A 20,694-nucleotide genomic window follows, 5' to 3' on the forward strand; every position below is an offset into this window, starting at 1 on the left:
TTATTTCTGAAAAATTAGCTGCATATGCTTTGGGGGAGAAAGTTTTTCTCAATCTGTGTGTTACATCCAAATAGTGAAAAGTGAATGAGAATATTTTCACACCTTCCTGATGTCATTAATTTCTAACCAGATGTAAGCTTCTGGGATTAAAAGTACCTTTCTTCCACTGTGCAGTCATATTTGACATGAGCTGCAGCAACTTGCACCACAAACACTGGGCACCCCAACACGGGGCACCTCAACACTGCTATCAGCGCCACTGTTTTTGGAGCCCCCAGAAATTGGGTGCTGAAGCTACTGCTGCTATCACCAGAAAATTTTCGCTCTGTTTTTTTGGATCACCAGACCCTGATCAGAAGTTCAGAGTAGGTGAATCTAATTGTCTGGGTGTAGGTCCGGTGCCTGGACCTGGATCTCGGCTCCAAGGCAAAAGAGACTAAGAAAATGATTTATTGGGCTTCCCTGGTGGCTCAGATGGTAAAGAACCCACCTGCAATGCAAGAGAGCTAGGTTAGATCCCTGGTCAGGAAGCTTCCCTAAAAGAAGGAAATGGCAACCTACTCCAGGTTTCTTGCCTGGAGAACTCCATGGACAGAAGAGCCTGGCGGGTTACAGTCTGTGGGGTCGCAGAGTCGGCCGTAACTGAGTGAATGGTGGTTCAGTGGTTAAGAATCCACTTGCCAATGCAGGGGACACAGGTTCAATCCCTTGTCCAGAAGACCCCACATGGTGCGGAGCAACTAAGCCCACGCAACCCCAACTACTGAGCCTGTGAGCAACTACTGAGTCCATGTGCCACAACTCCTGAAGCCCAAGTGCCCTAGAACCTGTGCTCTGCAAGAAGAGAAGCCACCACAATAAGAAGCCCCTGTACTGCTACTTGGGAGTAGCCTCTACCCACCACAACTAGAGAAAGCTCATGCACAGAAATGAAGACCTAGAGCAGTCAAAAATAAAATTAATTAATTCTTAAAAAGAATTAACATAATATCTAGGTTAACCAGTAAATTGTATAATAAAAATACAAGCTAATAAAAAAGCAGTGGAGGAGAGAATTTTTTTAAAAATAGCCAATGCAAAAGATGGTAATAATTGAGAGGAAAAAAAGAACACTAGCAGGTAAGATAAACAGAAGGCATTTCACAAGAGGGTAGATTTAAACCCATACATGTCAATAAACACATTAAATATAAAGAATTAAATGTTCCAATTAAAAACTAAACACTGTCAGGTGAAATTCCTTAAAAAACTAACTATATGTTGTTGGGTCACAACATAAAAAGTGATTTAAAAAGAAGAGTTGAAAATAAAAGGTAGAAATAGGTATATCATGCAAGAGATAGCTGATATTATATCAGTACTAGACAAAGCCATTATATGATGACATGATTATTCGTAAAGAATCTAAAAGAACATACATATAATTTATTAAAATTGTTAAATGAGCTTAACAAAGTTGTTAGATATAGAAAAGAATTAAATACTTAGGAATATATCTACCTAAGGAAACAAAAGACTTGTACGTAGAAAACTATAAAACACTAGTGAAAGTAATCAAAGAGGACACTAATAGATGGAGAAATATACCGTGTTCGTGGATTGGAAGAATAAATATTGTAAAAATGAGTATACTACCCAAAGTAATTTATACATTCAATGCAATCCCTATCAAGCTACCAAAGATATTTTTCACAGAACTAGAACAAATAATCTCACAATTTGTATGGAAATACAAAAAACCTCAAATAGCCAAAGCAATCTTGAGGAAGAAGAATGGAACTGGGGGAATTAACCTGCCAGACTTCAGGCTCTACTACAAAGCCACAGTCATCAAGACAGTATGGTACTGGCATAAAGACAGAAATATAGATCAATGGAACAAAATAGAAAGCCAAGAGATAAATCCACGCACCTATGGACACCTTATCTTTGACAAAGGAGGCAAGAATGTACAATGGAGAAAAGACAGTCTCTTTAACAAGTGGTGCTGGGAAAACTGGTCAGCCACTTGTAAAAGAATGAAACTAGAACACTTCCTAATACCATACACCAAAATAAACTCAAAATGGATTAGAGAGCTAAATGTAAGACCAGAAACTATAAAACTCCTAGAGGAGAACGTAGGCAAAACACTCTCCGACATAAATCACAGCAGGATCCTCCAAGACCCACCTCCCAGAATATTGGAAATAAAAGCAAAAATAAACGAATGGGACCTAATTAAAATCAAAAGTTTCTGCACAGCAAAGGAAACTATAAGTAAGGTGAAAAGACAGCCTTCAGAATGGGAGAAAATAATAGCAAATGAAGAAACTGATAAAGGATTAATCTCCAAAATATATAAGCAGCTCCTGCAGCTCAATTCCAGAAAAATAAATGACCCAATCAAAAAATGGGCCAAAGAACTAAACAGACATTTCTCCAAAGAAGACATAAAGATGGCTAACAAACACATGAAAAAATGCTCAACATCCCTCATAATCAGAGAAATGCAAATCAAAACCACAATGAGATACCATTTCACACCAGTCAGAATGGCTGCTATCCAAAAGTCTACATGCAATAAATGCTGGAGAGGATGTGGAGAGAAGGGAACCCTCTTACACTGTTGGTGGGAATGCAAACTAGTACAGCCACTATGGAGAACAGTGTGGAGATTCCTCAAAAAACTGGAAATAGAACTGCCATATGATCCAGCAATCGCACTCCTGGGCATACACACCGAGGAAACCAGAATTGAAAGAGACACGTGTACTCCAATGTTCATCGCAGCACTGTTTATAATAGCCAGGACATGGAAGCAACCTACATGTCCATCTGCAGACGAATGGATAAGAAAGCTTTGGTACATATACACAATGGAGTATTACTCAGCCATTAAAAAGAATGCATTTGAATCAGTTCTAATGAGGTGGATGAAACTGGAGCCTATTATACAGAGTGAAGTAAGACAGAAAGAAACGCACCAATACGGTATACTAACACATATATATGGAATTTAGAAAAATGGAAATATAACCCTGTATACGAGACAGCAAAAGAGACACAGTTGTATCGAACAGTCTTTGGGACTTTGTGGGAGAGGGTGAGGGTGGGATGATTTGAGAGAATGACATTGAAACATGTATGTTGTCATATGTGAAACGAAAAAAAAAATAAAATAAAATGACAGTAAGAACGTCAAAAAAAAAAAAAAGAATCTAAAAGAACATACATATAATTTATTAAAATTGTTAAATGAGCTTAACAAAGTTGTTAGATATAGGGTTTAATAAAAACCAACTGCATTTCTGAATATCCTCTATGTACTACTTAAAAATAAATTTTTAAGTACATCATTTACAATAACAAAATATCAACTATATAGGAATAACTAACAAAAAGATGTACAGAACTTCTATGCAAAAAACAGCATTAAAATAAAGGACATACCATGTCCATTGAATGGAAGACTCAATGTTATAAAATGTCAATCAGCAAATTGCATCTTAATTACAGAATTAACTCAACCCTAATCAAAATTCTAACAAGAAATTTTCTTTTCAGGCAGATTTTCACAAGTTGATTTCAAAATTTATAAAGAAATTAAAAGATAAGAATAATTAATATAGTCTTAAAGAAGAAGAAAATAGGAGAAATTACCCTACCAGATGTCAAAATTTATTATAATGCTATGCTAAGACAGCATAGTATTGGCATAAGAATAGAGAAATACACTAGACAGAAACACAAACTATGCATATTAAGACTTGTACAAAAATGTTATGGCAACACTTCTTATAATAGCTAAAAACTGGAGACAATCTAAATGTCCATCAATAATAGAATGAATAAATAAATTATGGTACATTCATACAATGAAATCTTATACTGTGATAAAAATAAATGACCTAGAGCTAAAGTTAACAACAGAGATAAATCTCAAAATAGAATTTTGAGCGAGAGTTACACATAAAAAGATACACACAGAAAGTAGAGGAGGGAAGGAGGAAGGAAGGAAGCATGGGCTGCATTTAGTACAGGTTTAAATGATAAAAAAAATCTTTTTAAAGGAAGCTTTTACCCGTAAAGCCAAGAGTGATGGTTATCTTTGAAAAAGTGAGGAGAAATAATTACAGAGTTTTGAGGGGACCTATGGGAGGCTCATTATATTCCATTTCTTAACCGGGTTGGCAGTCACACACTGTGTTCATGTTGATCAATAGGCTGTATGAGTTCTTCCTACATATTCTTTGTGTTACAGTTCATAATAAAGTTCTAAAAATATGATAGTTACTTAGATTACTGGGTTAATAGTGGAAACAGGGAGGTAGATGGACTCAAGAGATACTTAGAAAGTAAAATCAACATGAGTTGGTGAGGAAGGGAATATGGGGAGAGGAAAGGGTGAGGGTGGTATCGAGTATCTTTCTTGGTTTTCTGATGTAAGGCTCTATATCGATGGTGGTACATTTCCTGCTATATGGCATACAGGAGAATGAATGGAGATACCAAGTTCAGTTCTGAATACAAAGAGAAGTCAATTGCTTACGGACTGAAAGAACATCATCAAATCAAGTAACTGTCTTTCAGAGACAATACACTAGTCAAATAACCCTAATTTTGTAGTAAGAGGACAGAAAAGCTACACAGCCTTTCTACAGTCTGGAATGGAGTCACTGACCTCCAAACACACAGAAACAGCCAAGAAAGCAGAAATACTAAGTCTAGCAAATAAGAGGAAGGCAAGGACAGAACAAAAAGGAATGAGAGTATTTGACCCAGTAACATTCTTTCTTCATCTGGATACTTTACTCAAGTTTTTCTACTTTCTGAAATTATCCCCTGGTACCCTTCATGACTTCCTGACCTGGTATTCCCATCTCTTTCAGAATTTTCCACAGTTTATTGTGATCCACACAGTCAAAGGTTTTATGTATGCAGGAAGCAACAGTCAGAACTGTACATGGAACAACAGACTGGTTCCAAATAGGAAAAGGAGTACGTCAAGGCTGTATTTTGTCACCTTGCTTATTTAATTTACATGCAGAGTACATCATGAGGAAGGCTGGGCTGGAAGAAGCACAAGCTGGATTGCTGGGAAAAATATCAATAACCTCAGATATGCAGATGACACTACCCTTATGGCAGAAAGTGAAGAGGAACTAAAAAGCCTCTTGATGAAAGTGAAAGAGGAGAGTGAAAAGGTTGGCTTGAAGCTCAACATTCAGAAAACAAAGATCATGGCATCTGGTCCCATCACTTCATGGGAAATAGATGGAAAAACAGTAGAAACAGTGTCAGACTTTATTTTTTTGGGCTCCAAAATCACTGCAGATGCTGATTGCAGCCATGACATTAAAAGACGCTTACTCCTTGAAAGGAAAGTTATGACCAATCTTGACAGTATATTAAAAAGCAGAGACATGTACACCCGGGGTGAATTCATGTCAATGTATGGCAAAACCAACCAATATAATATTGTAAAATAATTTGACTGCAATAAAAAATAAATTAATTTTAAAAAATTTAAAAAAAAATAAAGCAGAGACATTACTTTGCCAACAAAGGTCCGTCTAATCAAGGCTATGGTCTTTCCCGTGGTCATGTATGGATGTGAGAGTTGGACTGTGAAGAAAGGTGATCGCCGAAGAATCGATGCTTTTGAACTGTGGTGTTGGAGAAGACTCTTGAGAGTCCCTTGGACTGCAAGGAGATCCAACCAGTCCATTCTAAAGGAGATCAATCCTGGGTGTTCATTGGAAGGACTGATGCTAAAGCTGAAACTCCAATACTTTGGCCACCTCATGCGACTAGTTGACTCACTGGAAAAGACTCTGATGCTGGGAAAGGTTGGGGGTGGGAGGAGAAGGGGACGACAGAGAATGAGATGGCTGGATGGCATCACCGACTCTGTGGACATGAGTTTGAGTGAACTCCGGGAGTTGGTGATGGACAGGGAGGCCTGGCGTGCTGTGATTCGTGGGGTCGCGGAGAGTTGGACATGACTGAGCGACTGAACTGAACTGAACTGAACCCTTCATGACTAAGCTTACAACTGCCTCTGTCAAAAGCCTCTCTAATAACTGCTCTTCTCACCATTAACATTGTCCCTGTTCAGGTTTTTCTCATCGTGCTACAGACTTACCAGTCTTCTAGCTGGTCACCCTAAGTCCCGTCTTACCTGGCCCTCATTCAATTCCTCCATTTGCCACACCACCCCCCAGAGTGACGTAGCTAAAACAAAAACCCACAAGGCAGAATTTAAGAACCTTCTATTAGATAAGATTTCCAGTCTTATCTCTTAAAGAGCTCTCAATTTAAAATGCACACCAGCCCAACTACCTGTATTTCTTCTAATGGGACAGATTATTTCACATCTCCAAGTCTCTGCTCACAACTCTTCCTTCTTTCTAAAACGCCTTTCCTCTTGTTTTCCAACTAGTCAAAATCTGTTTTTAAGATTCACCTCAAGCATCACCCTAGCTCAGTCGGTAAAGAATCTGCCTGCAATGCAGGAGACCTGGGTTCGATCCCTGGGTCGGGAAGATCCCCGGGGGAAGGAAATGGCAACCCACTTCAGTATTCTTGCCTGGAGAATCCCACGGACAGAGGAGCCTGGCAGACTACAGTCCATGGGGTCATAAGAGTCGGACACGACTTAGTGACTAAACTGCCACCAAGCATCACTACTCTATGATGCCCTTCTAGACCTATGCTCCCACGTAAAACTGATTACCTTCTTCTTTAAAAGTTACATCATAACCTATCCCATATTTCATAATACCTGCAACACTGTATTGGGTTTCCCTGGTGGCTGAGTGGTAAAGAATCCGCCTGCCAAGGCAGGTGGCATGGGTTTGATCCCTGGTTCAGGAAGATCCCCTGGAGAAGGAAATGGCAATCCACTCCAGCATTCTTGCCTGGGAAATCAGTGTGCAATTATCCATTTATTGTCTAATCTACCCAATCAGACTCAGATCAGGGATCATATATTAATCTCTGTATCACTAACATGAAGCAAAGGCCTGGCAGAATTAGTCTCCAGAACATTTTGAATGAATGAACAAAATGAGTAAATTAATAACTCAAGCCCTTAACTATCTATATACCACGTGTATTATTTGGTCTACCAACTACACTACTAGTCCTTAAAGGACAAAGAACATGTCTCACAGTTCTTTAACATCCTCCATAGTAACTAATACAGTAGAATAAATGAAGAATCCCTCATATGAAATAAGTTCAGATACTGCTACCTGGCCACAGAAAAATTTGTAGTAGAAAAGCAGAAGCCAAAGTAATTACCCACTAAAATACAAGATACCACACTTCTGGATAAAATAGAAGAAAGGATAAATAAAACACTATGGTCATCAACCTATATCTGGACCAACTTATTATCGCTCGTTACCTTTAGGGCTAGAATCTGCTAGACTAAGGCAAGCAGCACGGCCTGGTTACACAGCTTAGGGTTGACATAACACTTCTTCTAGAGATGGTATCAGTATTATGTTTTTAAAAAGAAGCTTTTTATTATTAATTTCTGGTCATACCACAAGGCATGCAGGATCTCTGTTCCCCAATCAGAGCCCAAACCCACGCCCCCTGCAGTAGAAGCAGTCTTAACCACTGGACCACCAGGGAAGTCCCTAAAAAGAGTCTTCACTGTTAGAAATATAAACTGAAATTTAAGAGTAAAATGATATGATGCTAGGAATTTGTTTTCACAAGAATCTGGTGCAGAGGGTGGAAGTGGAGGAAATGGAGGTAGACAGTAGGAGCTGGGCTCGGGGGGTGAGAATAAAACAAATCTGGACATGAAATGATAACTGTTGAAGCTGGGTAATAATTACATGTGAATTAATTAAACTATTCTCTCTAACTGTATATAGATTTGTTCCATAACAAAAAGTTTAAAAAATATTCCATACAATCCAGAGATTCTATCCCTGGGTATTTATCAGAAGAAAACAAAAATACTAATTCCAAGAGATATGAGCACCCCTGTATGTTGCAGCATTGTAACAACAGCCAAGATACAGAAGTAACCTAAGTGCCCATCAATAGATGAATGGGTAAAAAAGACGTAATATATAAATACACAGTGGAATCTTAGTCATAAAAAAAGAATGATATCTTGCAATTTACAACAACATGGATGGATCTAGGGGGTATTATGCTAAGTAAAATAAGTCAAAGAAAGACATATTGTATGATTTCACTTATATGTAGAATCTGAAAAACAAAACAAATGAACAAACATAACAAAATGGAAATAAAGTCATAGATACAGAGATAGATAGGTGTTTGCCAGAAGGGGAGGTGGGAGAAACAGGTGAGGAAGATTAAGAGATACATACTTCCAGGTGCAAAATAAACGAGTCATGGGCATGAAATGTACAGCATAGGGAACACAGTCAAGAACTAATATCTTTGCCCCTTGGACTTCAAGGAGATCCAACCAGTCCATTCTAAAGGAGATCAATCCTGGGTGTTCATTGGAAGGACTGATGCTAAAGCTGAAACTCCAATACTTTGGCCACCTCATGCGACGAGTTGACTCACTGGAAAGGACTCTGATGCTGGGAGGGATTGGGGGCAGGAAGAGAAGGGGATGACAGAGAATGAGATGGCTGGATGGCATCACCGACTCAATGGACATGAGTTTGAGAACTCTGGGAGTTGGTGATGGACAGGGAGGCCTGGCGTGCTGTGATTCAAGGGGTCGCAAAGAGTCAGGACACGACTGAGCGACTGAACTGAACTGAACTGAATATCTTCGTATGGTGACAGAGCATAACTCGATTTATTGTGGTCATTTTGAAATGCATAGAAATACTGAATCACTACACTGTGTAGCAGGACCTAGCATAAGGTTGTAGGTCAGTTCTGCTTTAAAAATAAACAAATCCATAGAAAAGGGGATCAGATTTGTGGTTACCAGAAGCAGAGGTGGGGGAAGGGAACAACCCAGGGAGCGAACCCAGGTCTCACGCATTGCAGGCGGATTCTTTACCAGCTGAGCCACTAGGGAAGCCCACAAATACTGGAGATCGTAGCCTATCCCTTCTCCTGGGGATCTTCCTGACCCAGGAATTGAACCAGGGTTTCCTGCATTGCAGGTAGATTCTTTACCAGCTGAGCTACCAGGAAAGCCCTTAAGTATACTTTAAAAACAAATGAATCCATAGAAAAGGGGATCCGATTTGTGGTTATCAGAAGCAGAGGTGGGCAGAGGGAACTGGATGAAGGCAATCAAAAGGTACAAACTTTTAATTGTAAGATAAGTATTAGGGTTGTAATGAATAACATGATAAATATAATTAACACTGCTGTATGTTACATACGAAAGTTTTTAGGAGAGTAAATCCCAAGTGTTCTCAACAAAAGAAAAAAATTTTTGTCTATTTCTTTAATTTTGTATCTATGTGAGATGACAGATGGTCATTAAATGTATTGTGGTGGTGGAGGAGCTGTGGCTGCACAGCGCAGGAGCGGCCAAGAGGAGCCATCCCACGTCTAAGGTCAGGAGCGGAGGCCGTGAGAGATACTCCACGTCCAAAGTCAGGAGCGGAGGCCATGAGAGATACCCCATGTCCCAGGTCAGCAGTGGCAGCCGAGAGGAGCTACCCCAAATTCAAGGCAAGGAGCAGTGGCTGCACTTTGCTGGAGCAGCAGTGAAGAAATACCCCATGTCCAAGGTAAGAGGAACCCAAGTAAGACGGCAGGTGCTGAGAGAGGGCATCAGAGAGCAGACAGACTGAAACCACAATCACAGACAACTAGCCAATCTGAACACATGGATCACAACTTGTCTAACTCAATGAAACTAAGCCATGCCGTGTGGGGCCACCCAAGACGGAACGGTCATGGTGGAGAGGTCTGACAGAATGTGGTCCACTGGAGAAGGGAATGGCAAACCACTTCGATGTTCTTGCCCTGAGAACCCCATGAACAGTATGAAAAGGCAAAAAGATAGGACACTGAAAGATGAACTCCTCAGGTAGGCTGCTGCTGCTGCTGCTAAGTCGCTTCAGTCATGTCTGACTCTGTGCGACCCCATAGATGGCAGCCCACTAGGCTCACCCATCCATGGGATTCTCCAGGCAAGAACACTGGAGTGGGTTGCCATTTCCTTCTCCAATGTGTGAAAGTGAAAAGTGAAGTCACTCAGTCGTGCCTGACTCTTAGTGACCACATGGACTGCAGCCTAGGTTGCCCAATATGCTACTGGAGATCAGTGGAGAAATAACTCCAGAAAGAATGAAGGGATGGAGCCAAAGCAAAAACAACACCCAGTTGTGGATGTGACTGGGGATAGAAGCAGGGTCCAATGCTGTAAAGAGCAATATTGCATAGGAACCGGGAATGTTAGGTCCATGAATCAAGGCAAATTGGAAGTGTTCAAAGAGGAGATGGCAAGAGTGAATGCTGACATTCTAGGAATCAGCGAACTAAGAGGGACTGGAAATGGGTGAATTTAACTCAGATTTGTATCTACTACTATGGGCAGGAATCCCTTAGAAGAAATGGGGTAGCCATCATATTCAACAAAAGAGTCTGAAATGCAGTACTTGGATGCAATCTCAAAAATGACAGAATGATCTCTGTTCGTTTCCAAGGAAAACCATTCAATATCATGGTAATCCAAGTCTATGCCCCGACCAGAAATGCTGAAGAAGCTGAAGTTGAATGGTTCTCTGAAGACTTAAAAGATTTCTAGAACTAACACCCCAAAAGATGTCCTTTTCATTATAGGGGACTGGAATGCAAAAGTAGGAAGTCAAGAGATACCTGGAGTAACAGGCAAATTTGGCCTTGGAGTCCAGAAAGAAGCAGGGTAAAGGCTAACAAAGTTTTGCCAAGAGAATGCACTAATCACAGCAAACACCCTCTTCCAACAACACAAGAGAAGACTCTACACATGGACATCACCAGATGGTCAACACCAAAATCAGACTGCTGCCAAAGATGGAGGAGCTCTATACAGTCAGCAAAAACAAGACCAGGAGCTGACTGTGGCTCAGATCATGAACTCCTTATTGCCAAATTCAGACTTAGATTGAAGAATGTGGGGAAAACCACGAGACCATTCAGATATGACCTTAAATAAATCCCTCATGATTATACAGTGTAAGTGAGAAATAGATTTAAGGGACTAGATCTGATAGAGTGCCTGATGAACTATAGAGGTAGGTTCATGACACTGTACAGGAGACAGGGAGCAAGACCATCCCCAAGAAAAAGAAATACAAAAAAGCAAAATGGCTGTCTGAGGAGGCCTTACAAATAGCTGTGGAAAGAAGGGAAGGGCAAAGGAGAAGAGGAAAGATATATCCATTTGAATGCAGAGTTCTAAAGAATAGCAAGGAGAGATAAGAAAGCCTTTCTCAGGGATCAATGCAAAGAAATAGAGGAAAACCATAGAATGGGAAAGACTAGAGATCTCTTCAAGAAAATTAGAGACACCAAGGGAACATTTCATGCAAAGATGGGCTCAATAAAGGAGAGAAATGGTATGGACCTAACAGAAGCAGAAGATATTAAGAGGTGGCAAGAATAATAGAAGAACTATACAAAAAAGATCTTCACGACCCAGATAATCACGATGGTGTGATCACTCATCTAGAGCCAGACATCCCGGAATGTGAAGTCAAGTGGGCCTTATAAAGCATCCCTACGAACAAAGCTAGTGGAGGTGATGGAATTCCAGTTGAGCTCTTTCAAATCCTAAAATATGATGCTGTGAAAGTGCTGCACTCAATATATCAGCAAATTTGGAAAACTCAGCAGTGTCCACAGGACTGGAAAAGGTCAGTTTTCATTCCAATCCCAAAGAAAGGCAATGCCAAAGAATGCTCAAACTACCACACAATTGCACTCATCTCACACGCTAGTAAAGTCATGCTCAAAATTCTCCAAGCCAGGCTTCAGCAATACGTGAACCGTGATCTTCCAGATGTTCAAACTGGATTTAGAAAGGCAGAGGAACCAGAGATCAAATTGCCCACATCCGCTGGATCATCAAAAAAGCAAGAGAGTTCCAGAAAAACATCTATTTCTGCTTTATTGATTATGCCAAAGCCTTTGACTGTGTGGATCACAGTAAACTGTGGAAAATTCTAAAAGAGATGGGAATACCTGACCTGCCTCTTGAGAAACCTGTATGCAGGTCAGGAAGCAACAGTTAGAACTGGACATGGAACAACAGACTCGTTCCAAACAGGAAAAGGAGTATGTCAAGGCTTTATATTGTCACCTGGCTTATTTAACTTATATGCAGAGTACATCATGAGAAATGCTGGGCTGGAAGAAGCACAAGCTGGAATCAAGATTGATGGGAAAAATATCAATAACCTCAGATATGCAGATGACACCACCCTTATAGCAGAATGTGAAGAAGAACTAAAGAGTCTCTTGATGAAAGTGAAAGAGAAGAGTGAAATGGTTGGCTTAAAGTTCAACATTCAGAAAACTAAGATCATGGCATCCAGTCCCATCACTTCATGGTAAACAGGTAGGGAAACAATGGAAACAGTGAGAGACTTTATTTTGGGGGGCTCCAAAATCACTGCAGATGGTGACTGCAGCCATGAAATTAGAAGACGCTTATTCCTTGGAAGGAAAGTTATGACTTACCTAGACAGCATATTAAAAATCAGAGACATTACTTTGTCAACAAAGGTCCATCTAGTCAAGGCTATGGTTTTTCCAGTAGTCATGTATGGATGTGAGAGTTAGACTATGAAGAAAGCTGAGCGCCGAAGAATGATGCTTTTGAACTGTGGTGTTGGAGAAGACTCTTGAGAATCCCTTGGACTGCAAGGAGATCCAACCAGTCAATCCTAAGGGAGATCAGTCCTGAGTGTTCATTAGAAGGACTGATGTTGAAGCTGAAACTCCAATACTTTGGCCACCTGATGCAAGAGCTGACTCATTGGAAAAGTCCCTGATGCTGGGAAAGATTGAGGGCAATAGGAAAAGGGGATGACAGAAGATGAGATGGTTGAATGGCATCACCGACTCAATGGACATGAGTTTGAGTAAACTCCAGGAGTCGGTGATGGACAGGGAGGCCTGGCGTGCTGCGGTTCATGGGGTCACAAAGAGTTGGACATGACTGGATTGAATTGAACTGAATCATTTTATGACTTACGCAGGTCAAATCATTATGCTGTATCCTTAAATGTAAATAGTGCTATATGTCCATTATATCTCAATAAAACTGGAAGAAAAAAAATAGTCCCATATTGCTCAAGAGAATCTTATATCCTCATACAAGGAAATAGACAAGGAACAAAATAAATGAGAAAATTAAATACAATATTAGAAGATGTTAAGTGCTCTGGAGAAAACAAAATAAAGGAAGGGGCTACAAAGTGCTGGAAGTGAGATAGGCAGATTCAATTTCAAATGGAGGGATAAAAGAAGACCTTAATGAAAAAGTAACATTTGAGCAAAGACTTGAATGCAGTGTTGGGAAACAGACATATGAACACCTGAGGGAAGTGTTCCAAGCAGAAGGAAAGATAAGTGGAAAGACTGAGAAAGGAATATATTTGACAGAGAAAATGGCAGACCAGACCAGGGTCATGTCAAGGAGAGGGGTTCTAGGCTGAGGTAACAACATGGGAAAAGACACTGACTTCTAAAAACACTGGAAAACTGCAACGATTCTGATTAAGCTACAACATTATATACGTGAAGAAAAGGATTTGTTAGATCATACATAAAATATTTAAACAAAGATAGTTTATAAAAATAAGAGATTAAAGGGAAAAAGATAAGAAGCAATGAAGGACTTCAATACATATACATCCTGATTGATGCAAATATGAAATACAAATCATCTATAAGGTATTCTTAAAATTTTCAAAAATATGCTTATCTGGGATCTAACAAAGTCTATTGATCTAACTTCCAGTTCATAGTAAATATAGGAGATAGAGGAGCAAGTTAACCAAGGAAGTAAACACATTTAGAAAACAAGACAGTTTGCAAAACAACTGACCAAATTTCTTTAACAGGTCATATCACCAAAATAATAAAAATTGTTCCAGATTTTACAAAAAGCAAATGCCATGCATGGACACAGTTTGCATTCTGATTTGAACAAATCAACTATAACAAGATATTCTTGGAACAACTAGAGAAATTTGGGCGTTCCTTGGTGGCTCAGTGGTATAGAATTTGCCTGCCAATGCAGGAGACACAGGACTGATCCCTGGGAAGATCCCCTGGAGAAGGAAAGGACAACCCACTCCACTATCCTCTGTCGAAGGGAAATTCCATGGACAGAGGAGCCTGGCGGGTTACAGCCCATAGGATCACAAGAGTTGGACATAATTTAGCAACTAAACTATCACGACCAGAGAAATTTGAATATGAACTATTTGTTAGATGACATTAAGGAATAACTGAATTATATTGAGGTGTTTAGATGGTTGTATCGTTTCTCAATGTACCTTTTTAAGAGATATTTAATGAACTATTTAGGGGAAAATATTATGATACTTTAACAAAAACTTCAGGAAAGCAAATAAAGCAAATTTGACAAAATATTAATAACTGTTTAACCCCAAAGATGGGTTATTTGGGAGTTCATTATAGTACTGTCTCTACTTTACTATAAGCTTAATAAATTTCATACTAAAATTTCAAATTCTAAGTCATCTGTGATTCAAAAATTTACAAATCATTTCTTCTTTTACCTCAGATCTCACAAACAAAAACTGAAAACGAAATACATTTTGTGAATTTCATTTTCTCTCTTTAAACTATTTTCTGTATTTAATCATGCATGAGTTGATGCTTTTTTCTAGCCTATGTAAACAGAGAAATAAAGTGCTATGTAACTTAAAAAAGAAAAAAAATGAGGGGCTAGTGCAGTTAAGATATTGGGGCCCTGAATTAAAGCAGTAACAGCAGAGAGAAGACTATATACCAGAGGCAAATCGGGTTACAGAAGGGTCCTGGTTGAAGTTAACTCCTCCTCTGTGCTCCAATGAACTCTCAGTATCCTCAGCAATTTGATGCATTTTATCATTCACATCTGTCTCCATCTAGCTACCCTAAGCTTCTAAGGAGAGGATCTTTTTGGATCTTTTGGATCTTTTTCATCTCGGTATCCACAGTGCCTAGCATATGGAAGACACTCAGGAAAAGACTGCTGAATGAACGCCTTATTTATTTTGCCATTTTAACTCATTCTGCAGACATAATACAACTCTCATACCTACTGCCATCAGGTCCCAAGACGTTCTTACCTTGTAATAATGTTCCAAGAGAATCCTGACGACTCCCTCCACACTTTCTGCCTCAACAGGCTTCCTGGCAAACTGAAGCAGGTACTGCAAAGCATCTGCTGGGGAGGTAGCCTTACACAGATCAATGTGGAGTGCTGCAGATTTACTAGGTTTTGTCATTCGGAGTTTCTTAGTAGCAACTTCCTCCTGTTGTTGCTGCAAAAGGGTAAGGAAGATAAAACATGAAAACCTGGCTGAAAACAAAGAGTCTGCAAATCTAACTTTACCTCAATTGATGAAAATTAACTTTTTCTACACCAAATAATGTATTTGGGTAACAGACCTAGCCTAAACAAAAAAGCAGCGTTATGAACCAGGAAAAGACCCAACTGGAGACAAAGTTATGGGTCCCAATTTTGCTTTTCACTAGCTCCAATGGCTTTGGACAAGTCATTTCATTTCTTCAAGTCTCTTTCTCTGTAATGTAGGTCCATAATACTTTGTTCTGCCTATCTCTTGGGATTGCTGTAGCTTCGGGGTTAAGAGGACAAAGGATCTGTTCCACTGTTTATCAGAACAGAAATCTCTATTCAACAAATATATTCAGACTGTGCTAAAGCACTTACTAGGCTCATCTTCCCTCCTGAGAAACCCAGAACCAACAGGAATAGTCTATAGCTTACACTGAGGGAAAAAAATCTTCCTCTCACAACAGATGACTATTTTCACCCAAATCATTCTACTTTTATTAGAAGAATAGACAGTGTAGGGGGGAAATGCATTGCCACACACCTAGCAAAGTGCAGCTACTTAATAAATGTTTACTAAATGACTGATGTCGAATTGGGAGTTCTCTCTGAGGTCCAACTCTGCTGCTCTCTTTTAAGATTCTCAGTTTCATCATCTATAAAATAGGAATGATGACCTACCGCTAGTCTTTCTCAATCAGGAATCCTCATCTGAACCACAGAACACACAAAATTAGCTGAGTAACTATCTTCTCGATTCTCTCAAGGATAGTACATAACTAGAACTATTTCAGATGCATCTGTTACATATAAGGAGTGTCAAAAAGTTCATGTAAAAGGGAACCTTCACTCCAGGGCTTAAGTAAGGCCCTGGTGGGTAGATATAGAGAGGATCACAACATAAGATTAAAGTTGTAATCAATAATTTTCATTAACACTTGATGCACCATAATGATACCTTGAAGAATCATCTCTTTATAAAATTACACCTCCACAGACTAGAGAGTCGGATTATTCTAGATGGGAACATGGCATGACATGATAATAAGACTAAGAGCTTTGAAATCAAAGGAATTGGAGTGAAATTATCACTGGTAGCTACAGGTCTTCTCCTTCTATAAAAAGGAATACCAACTTACATCATAGGGATACCTGAGAAGCCTAAACTACAATATCTTTATTGTACAAATAAATCATATGCACCACATATATATCAATTCTCTCTCATCTTCATGGCAGAGGAAAAATAACGGAAGCACTAAGATCTCATGTCATTACTCTGTGGTAACCATTTACAAACAACGAAGCAAAGAAATGAGCTCTTAAAATCCTTACCCATTTCTATTCTATTCCACACACTCATTCTTCAGTGTTATCAGCTGCTGCTGCTGCTGCTGTCACTTCAGTCGTGTCGGACTCTGTGTGACCCCATAGACGGAAGCCCACCAGGCTCCCCCGTCCCTGGGACTCTCCAGGCAAGAACACTGGAGTGGGTTGCCATTTCCTTCTCCAATGTGTGAAAGTGAAAAGTGAAAGTGAAGTCTCTTAGTCGTGTCCGACCCTTAGCGACCCCACGGACTGCAGCCTACCAGGCTCCTCCATCCATGGGATTTTCTAGGCAAGAGTACTGGAGTGGCTTGCCATTGCCTTCTCCGGTGTTATCAGCAGTTAGGTCAAAAAACTGGGAAGATTTTTTTCCCTAAGGAGTACATAAGGAGAAGGACAAACCAATATCTGCTATCATTCAACCATCAATATTTTAGTGCACCAGGCCCTATGGTCTATCCAGGGAACACAGATGAACCAAGCGTTACCTCTGCCCTCAAGGAGCGCAAACTGGTAGGGAGAAACTAATTATGGTAATTACAGTAGCACCGGGTGATAAGCACAAATAGATGAGTGCCACAGAAGCAGGGGAGGAGAGACTAAAGCAAAAACGTAAATCCACCGAGTGGAGACAAAAAAGAGAGGGAAAAATGACATCCATTCTACGTAAAAGAGACAACAGAGACAAAAGTCTGGAAAGGTCCAAACACATGGTATTCTGGAGGAGCGGTGGGTAGTCTCGGTAAGAGGGAACAGAATAAAGAAAGGAAATGATACTGCCCAACAAAGTGAATGTACTTAGTGTCACTGAACTCCACCCTTAAAAATGGTTAAAATGATAAATTCTGTTATGTTTATTTTGGCACAATTTGTTTTTTAAATGGGGGCAAAGGAAACCAGAGCCAGGAAATCCCAAAAAGCAAGCCACGGAAGAGGGAGCTCTGTAAAGCTTTCCTGAATCTTGACTCATTCTAAAAGTTCAAGAAAACGAATTTCACATAAAAAGGAGCAACGAGAGTGACAAGGTAAGTATCAAAGTTATTTTCAAAAAAAAAAAAAACAAGAATAAGAAGCCAACTAACTTCCCTATACACATTGGAAATATGCCCCCCCACACACACACAAAACGAAAAAGGCAGTGAAGGAACACTGTTAAACCACGAAGGGCAAGGGAGTTTGGCTAGTTTTCACAAAAAGTAGTTGTAAAACAGTAAAAGACTTGGTTTGTCGATGCAATTACCTCTCTGTACTATAACCTCAGATATGGTGCTCCAATCTCCCGCTCGCCTGTGAGTTCCAAAAGGACAGGGACCCTAATGTGTACTGGATTTTATAGCTCAGCACCTTTCACCATACCTAATGATACATAATAACCACTCTTTTATTCAACTCTTGTTGAAGGAATAAATGAAATACTTAAGGATCAGCGTCCTGCTGCACAGTCTACATCTTGCTAGGCCACAAGTCTATGGATGGAAACCTGCAACTGGCTGGCATCAACCGGGGGCTTTTTCAGAAATGCAGATTATTGCCTTGCCCCCTCCAGCCAATTCACTTACTAAGTAGAATCTACATTTTAACAAGAGCCCAGGTGATTTGGACACACAAAGTCAGAGAAGCAGGACACAAGGTATGACTTGGGATCAACCTCTACTTTAGCAATCTCTTTGAGGAAATACGTAGAGAATCACTAACTAACTGCTGACAGGGTTTGGGCCCCTTAGTCCTGAAACAACTCCAAAGGAGGAAGGATGGTACTGCCCTCCTTTATAGGTGAGCTATAAAAGGTTGCTGGTGAGCTGTTCCACCAACGAAAACTTCAACCCCTATGAAGCCTGTGACCCTCGCCTGCTGTGACTGGGTCTTGAGGATTCCTATAGACTCCTCTTCCAAACCCTTAGAACTCTGCATACAGCCAACTTGGCTTTGGGTCCTTTTTTGGTAACGGGAGTTGGGAGGAAATTTGTCAATTCCCCACCAGAAGTCTCAAAGTCCTCATTTGTAAAACGAGGATGCTAATGAACTGTGGTGTTTGGGGAAGCCTCTTGAATGTCCCGTGGACAGCAAGGAGATTAAACTAGTCAAACCTAAAGGAAATCAGTCCTGAATATTCATTGGAAGGACTAATGCTGAAGCTGAAACTCCAATACTTTGGCCACCTGATGAGAAGAACTGACTCAATGGAAAAGACCTTGATGCTGGGAAAGATTGAAAGCGGGAGGAGAAGGCGACGACAGAGGATGAGATGGTTGGATGGCATCACCCACTCGATGGACAGGAGTTTGAGTAAACTCCGGGAGTTGGTGATGTGCAGGGAGGCCTGGCGTGCTGCAGTCCGTGGGGTCGCAAAGAGTCGGTAACGACTGAGCTGCTGAACTGAATGGAACATGAATAAAATGAGATAACAAATAAGATACTTTCGTAAATTGTAAGGTGATGTTTGCTTCTTCTAATAGTTTTTTTAGTGTCAGACTGCACATGTTAATACTGACAACAGCAGCGGCCAATGAACACGCCCACTAAAGTGTAGTCAGAGAGGCAGCCTACCAAAGCACTGGGAGCACTAGCTCCCCTACCCAGCTTTGTGGCGCCAGTTCTGGCAAAGTGTCTGGGGCGTGGATAACCTTCCCCTTTTCCCGACCAGTCCTGGGACCTTTCCTTCTAGAGCTTACCTGAACCACCTTAGTGAACTCCTCATAAACCCGCTTCTTCAGATGGGCCGCCATGGTTGCCCATGCACCTTCTCAGCTTCCGTACCCGTCGGCTGGCAGGGGCAGAGGAATACGGAAAAACTTGCCCAGGAGGGAGGAACCAGCCGCTGTCCCACAAGGCAGCGGGGTTCCGGGAAAGAGAGGCCGCTTCCTGCTGCTCGACTGCCTTGTCGCTGTGCGTCCGGATTTAGCGACCTACGCCTGCTGCACTGGAGGAACGGAAACCGGAGCCGGAGCGTAGCACAGGGGGCGGGGCTTCTGGCTGGAGGAGGCGGGTCGGAAAGGCTAGAGGAGCCAATGGGAGCTTTGGGGGGCTTTCTGTTGGGTTTGAGTGACGGAGAAACTAGCAGGGGGAAATGGAGGGTGGGGGGAAGTGCTACAGTGCAAAGGGCAGAGGTGGAGCTATCCAGAGCTAGAGATAAAACCTGGAGCTGTGTGAGGATTCTGACTCGGAAGATAACATAAAGAGGTCAAACTGACAGCTCCATCATCCATTGCTGTTCTCAGTATTTGCTATCTGTCTGTCCCCTGTGCTCGCCTTTTCATCGAGCTGTTGCTCAAAAACTGAGTTTGCCTTCTGGTTGGTGTCAAGCCTGAAGACCCAACTAACCAAAGTTCCAAAGAAGTAAGGACATATTACTTGCAGCAAGTAAGGAGAGCACAAGCAATCTTCCCCAAAGCAGTGTCTCCAAACAGCAAAATTGGGGACGCTTTAAGCTAAGTGTTAGTCGCTCGGTGGTGTCCAGTTCTTTGAGACCCCATTGATTGTAGCCCACCAGGCCACTCCATCCATGGAATTCTCCAGGCAAGAATACTGAAGTGGATTGCGGTCCCCTTCTCCAGGGGATCTTCCTGACCCAGGGATCGAGCTCAGGTCTCCTGCACTGTGGGCAGATTCTGACCTACCTTAGAAGCCTAAGGGTGCATGCATATTCATTCATGAAGGGGCTTGAGCAGAGGAGAATTCAGCATTGGATTGGGGCAGAGGTCTACAGGGCCCAAGCTTTAGTTGATTGAAGTCAGGAGGGTCGACATCATCATTCAATCTTCCACATGAGTGGGGAACATTAGTTCTTCCACAAAGACATATCAGATTGTTACATATATCTTTTAAGGAAAAAACTGGTTTTTGATCGCAAGGAACAAGAAAACTTATTTCTTTTTTTCCTTCATTCCCTCACT

General features: G+C 40.9%; 1 protein-coding gene across 2 annotated transcripts in view; it reads right to left on the reverse strand.

Annotated features, from left to right (window-relative positions):
• Window positions 1-20,694, reverse strand: part of INTS4 (integrator complex subunit 4) — a 114,820-nt gene extending 94,126 nt beyond the window's left edge. The window contains exons 1-2 of one of the 2 annotated variants that reach the window (XM_055416059.2): window positions 19,474-20,694; window positions 15,249-15,443 (exon numbers count right to left, since the gene is read on the reverse strand). In XM_055416059.2, the coding sequence (XP_055272034.1) occupies window positions 15,249-15,443; window positions 19,474-19,527 (249 nt within the window). In that variant the 5' untranslated portion in view covers window positions 19,528-20,694. Of the gene's footprint in view, window positions 1-15,248; window positions 15,444-16,810; window positions 17,116-19,473 lie in introns of those variants that run through there. The other variant, XM_055416060.2, reaches the window with a different exon arrangement.

This window comes from Moschus berezovskii, chromosome 25 (genome assembly GCF_049115385.1).
Source record: "Moschus berezovskii isolate FMDL1 chromosome 25, NW_MosBer_1.0, whole genome shotgun sequence".
Lineage (NCBI taxonomy): Eukaryota > Metazoa > Chordata > Mammalia > Artiodactyla > Moschidae > Moschus > Moschus berezovskii.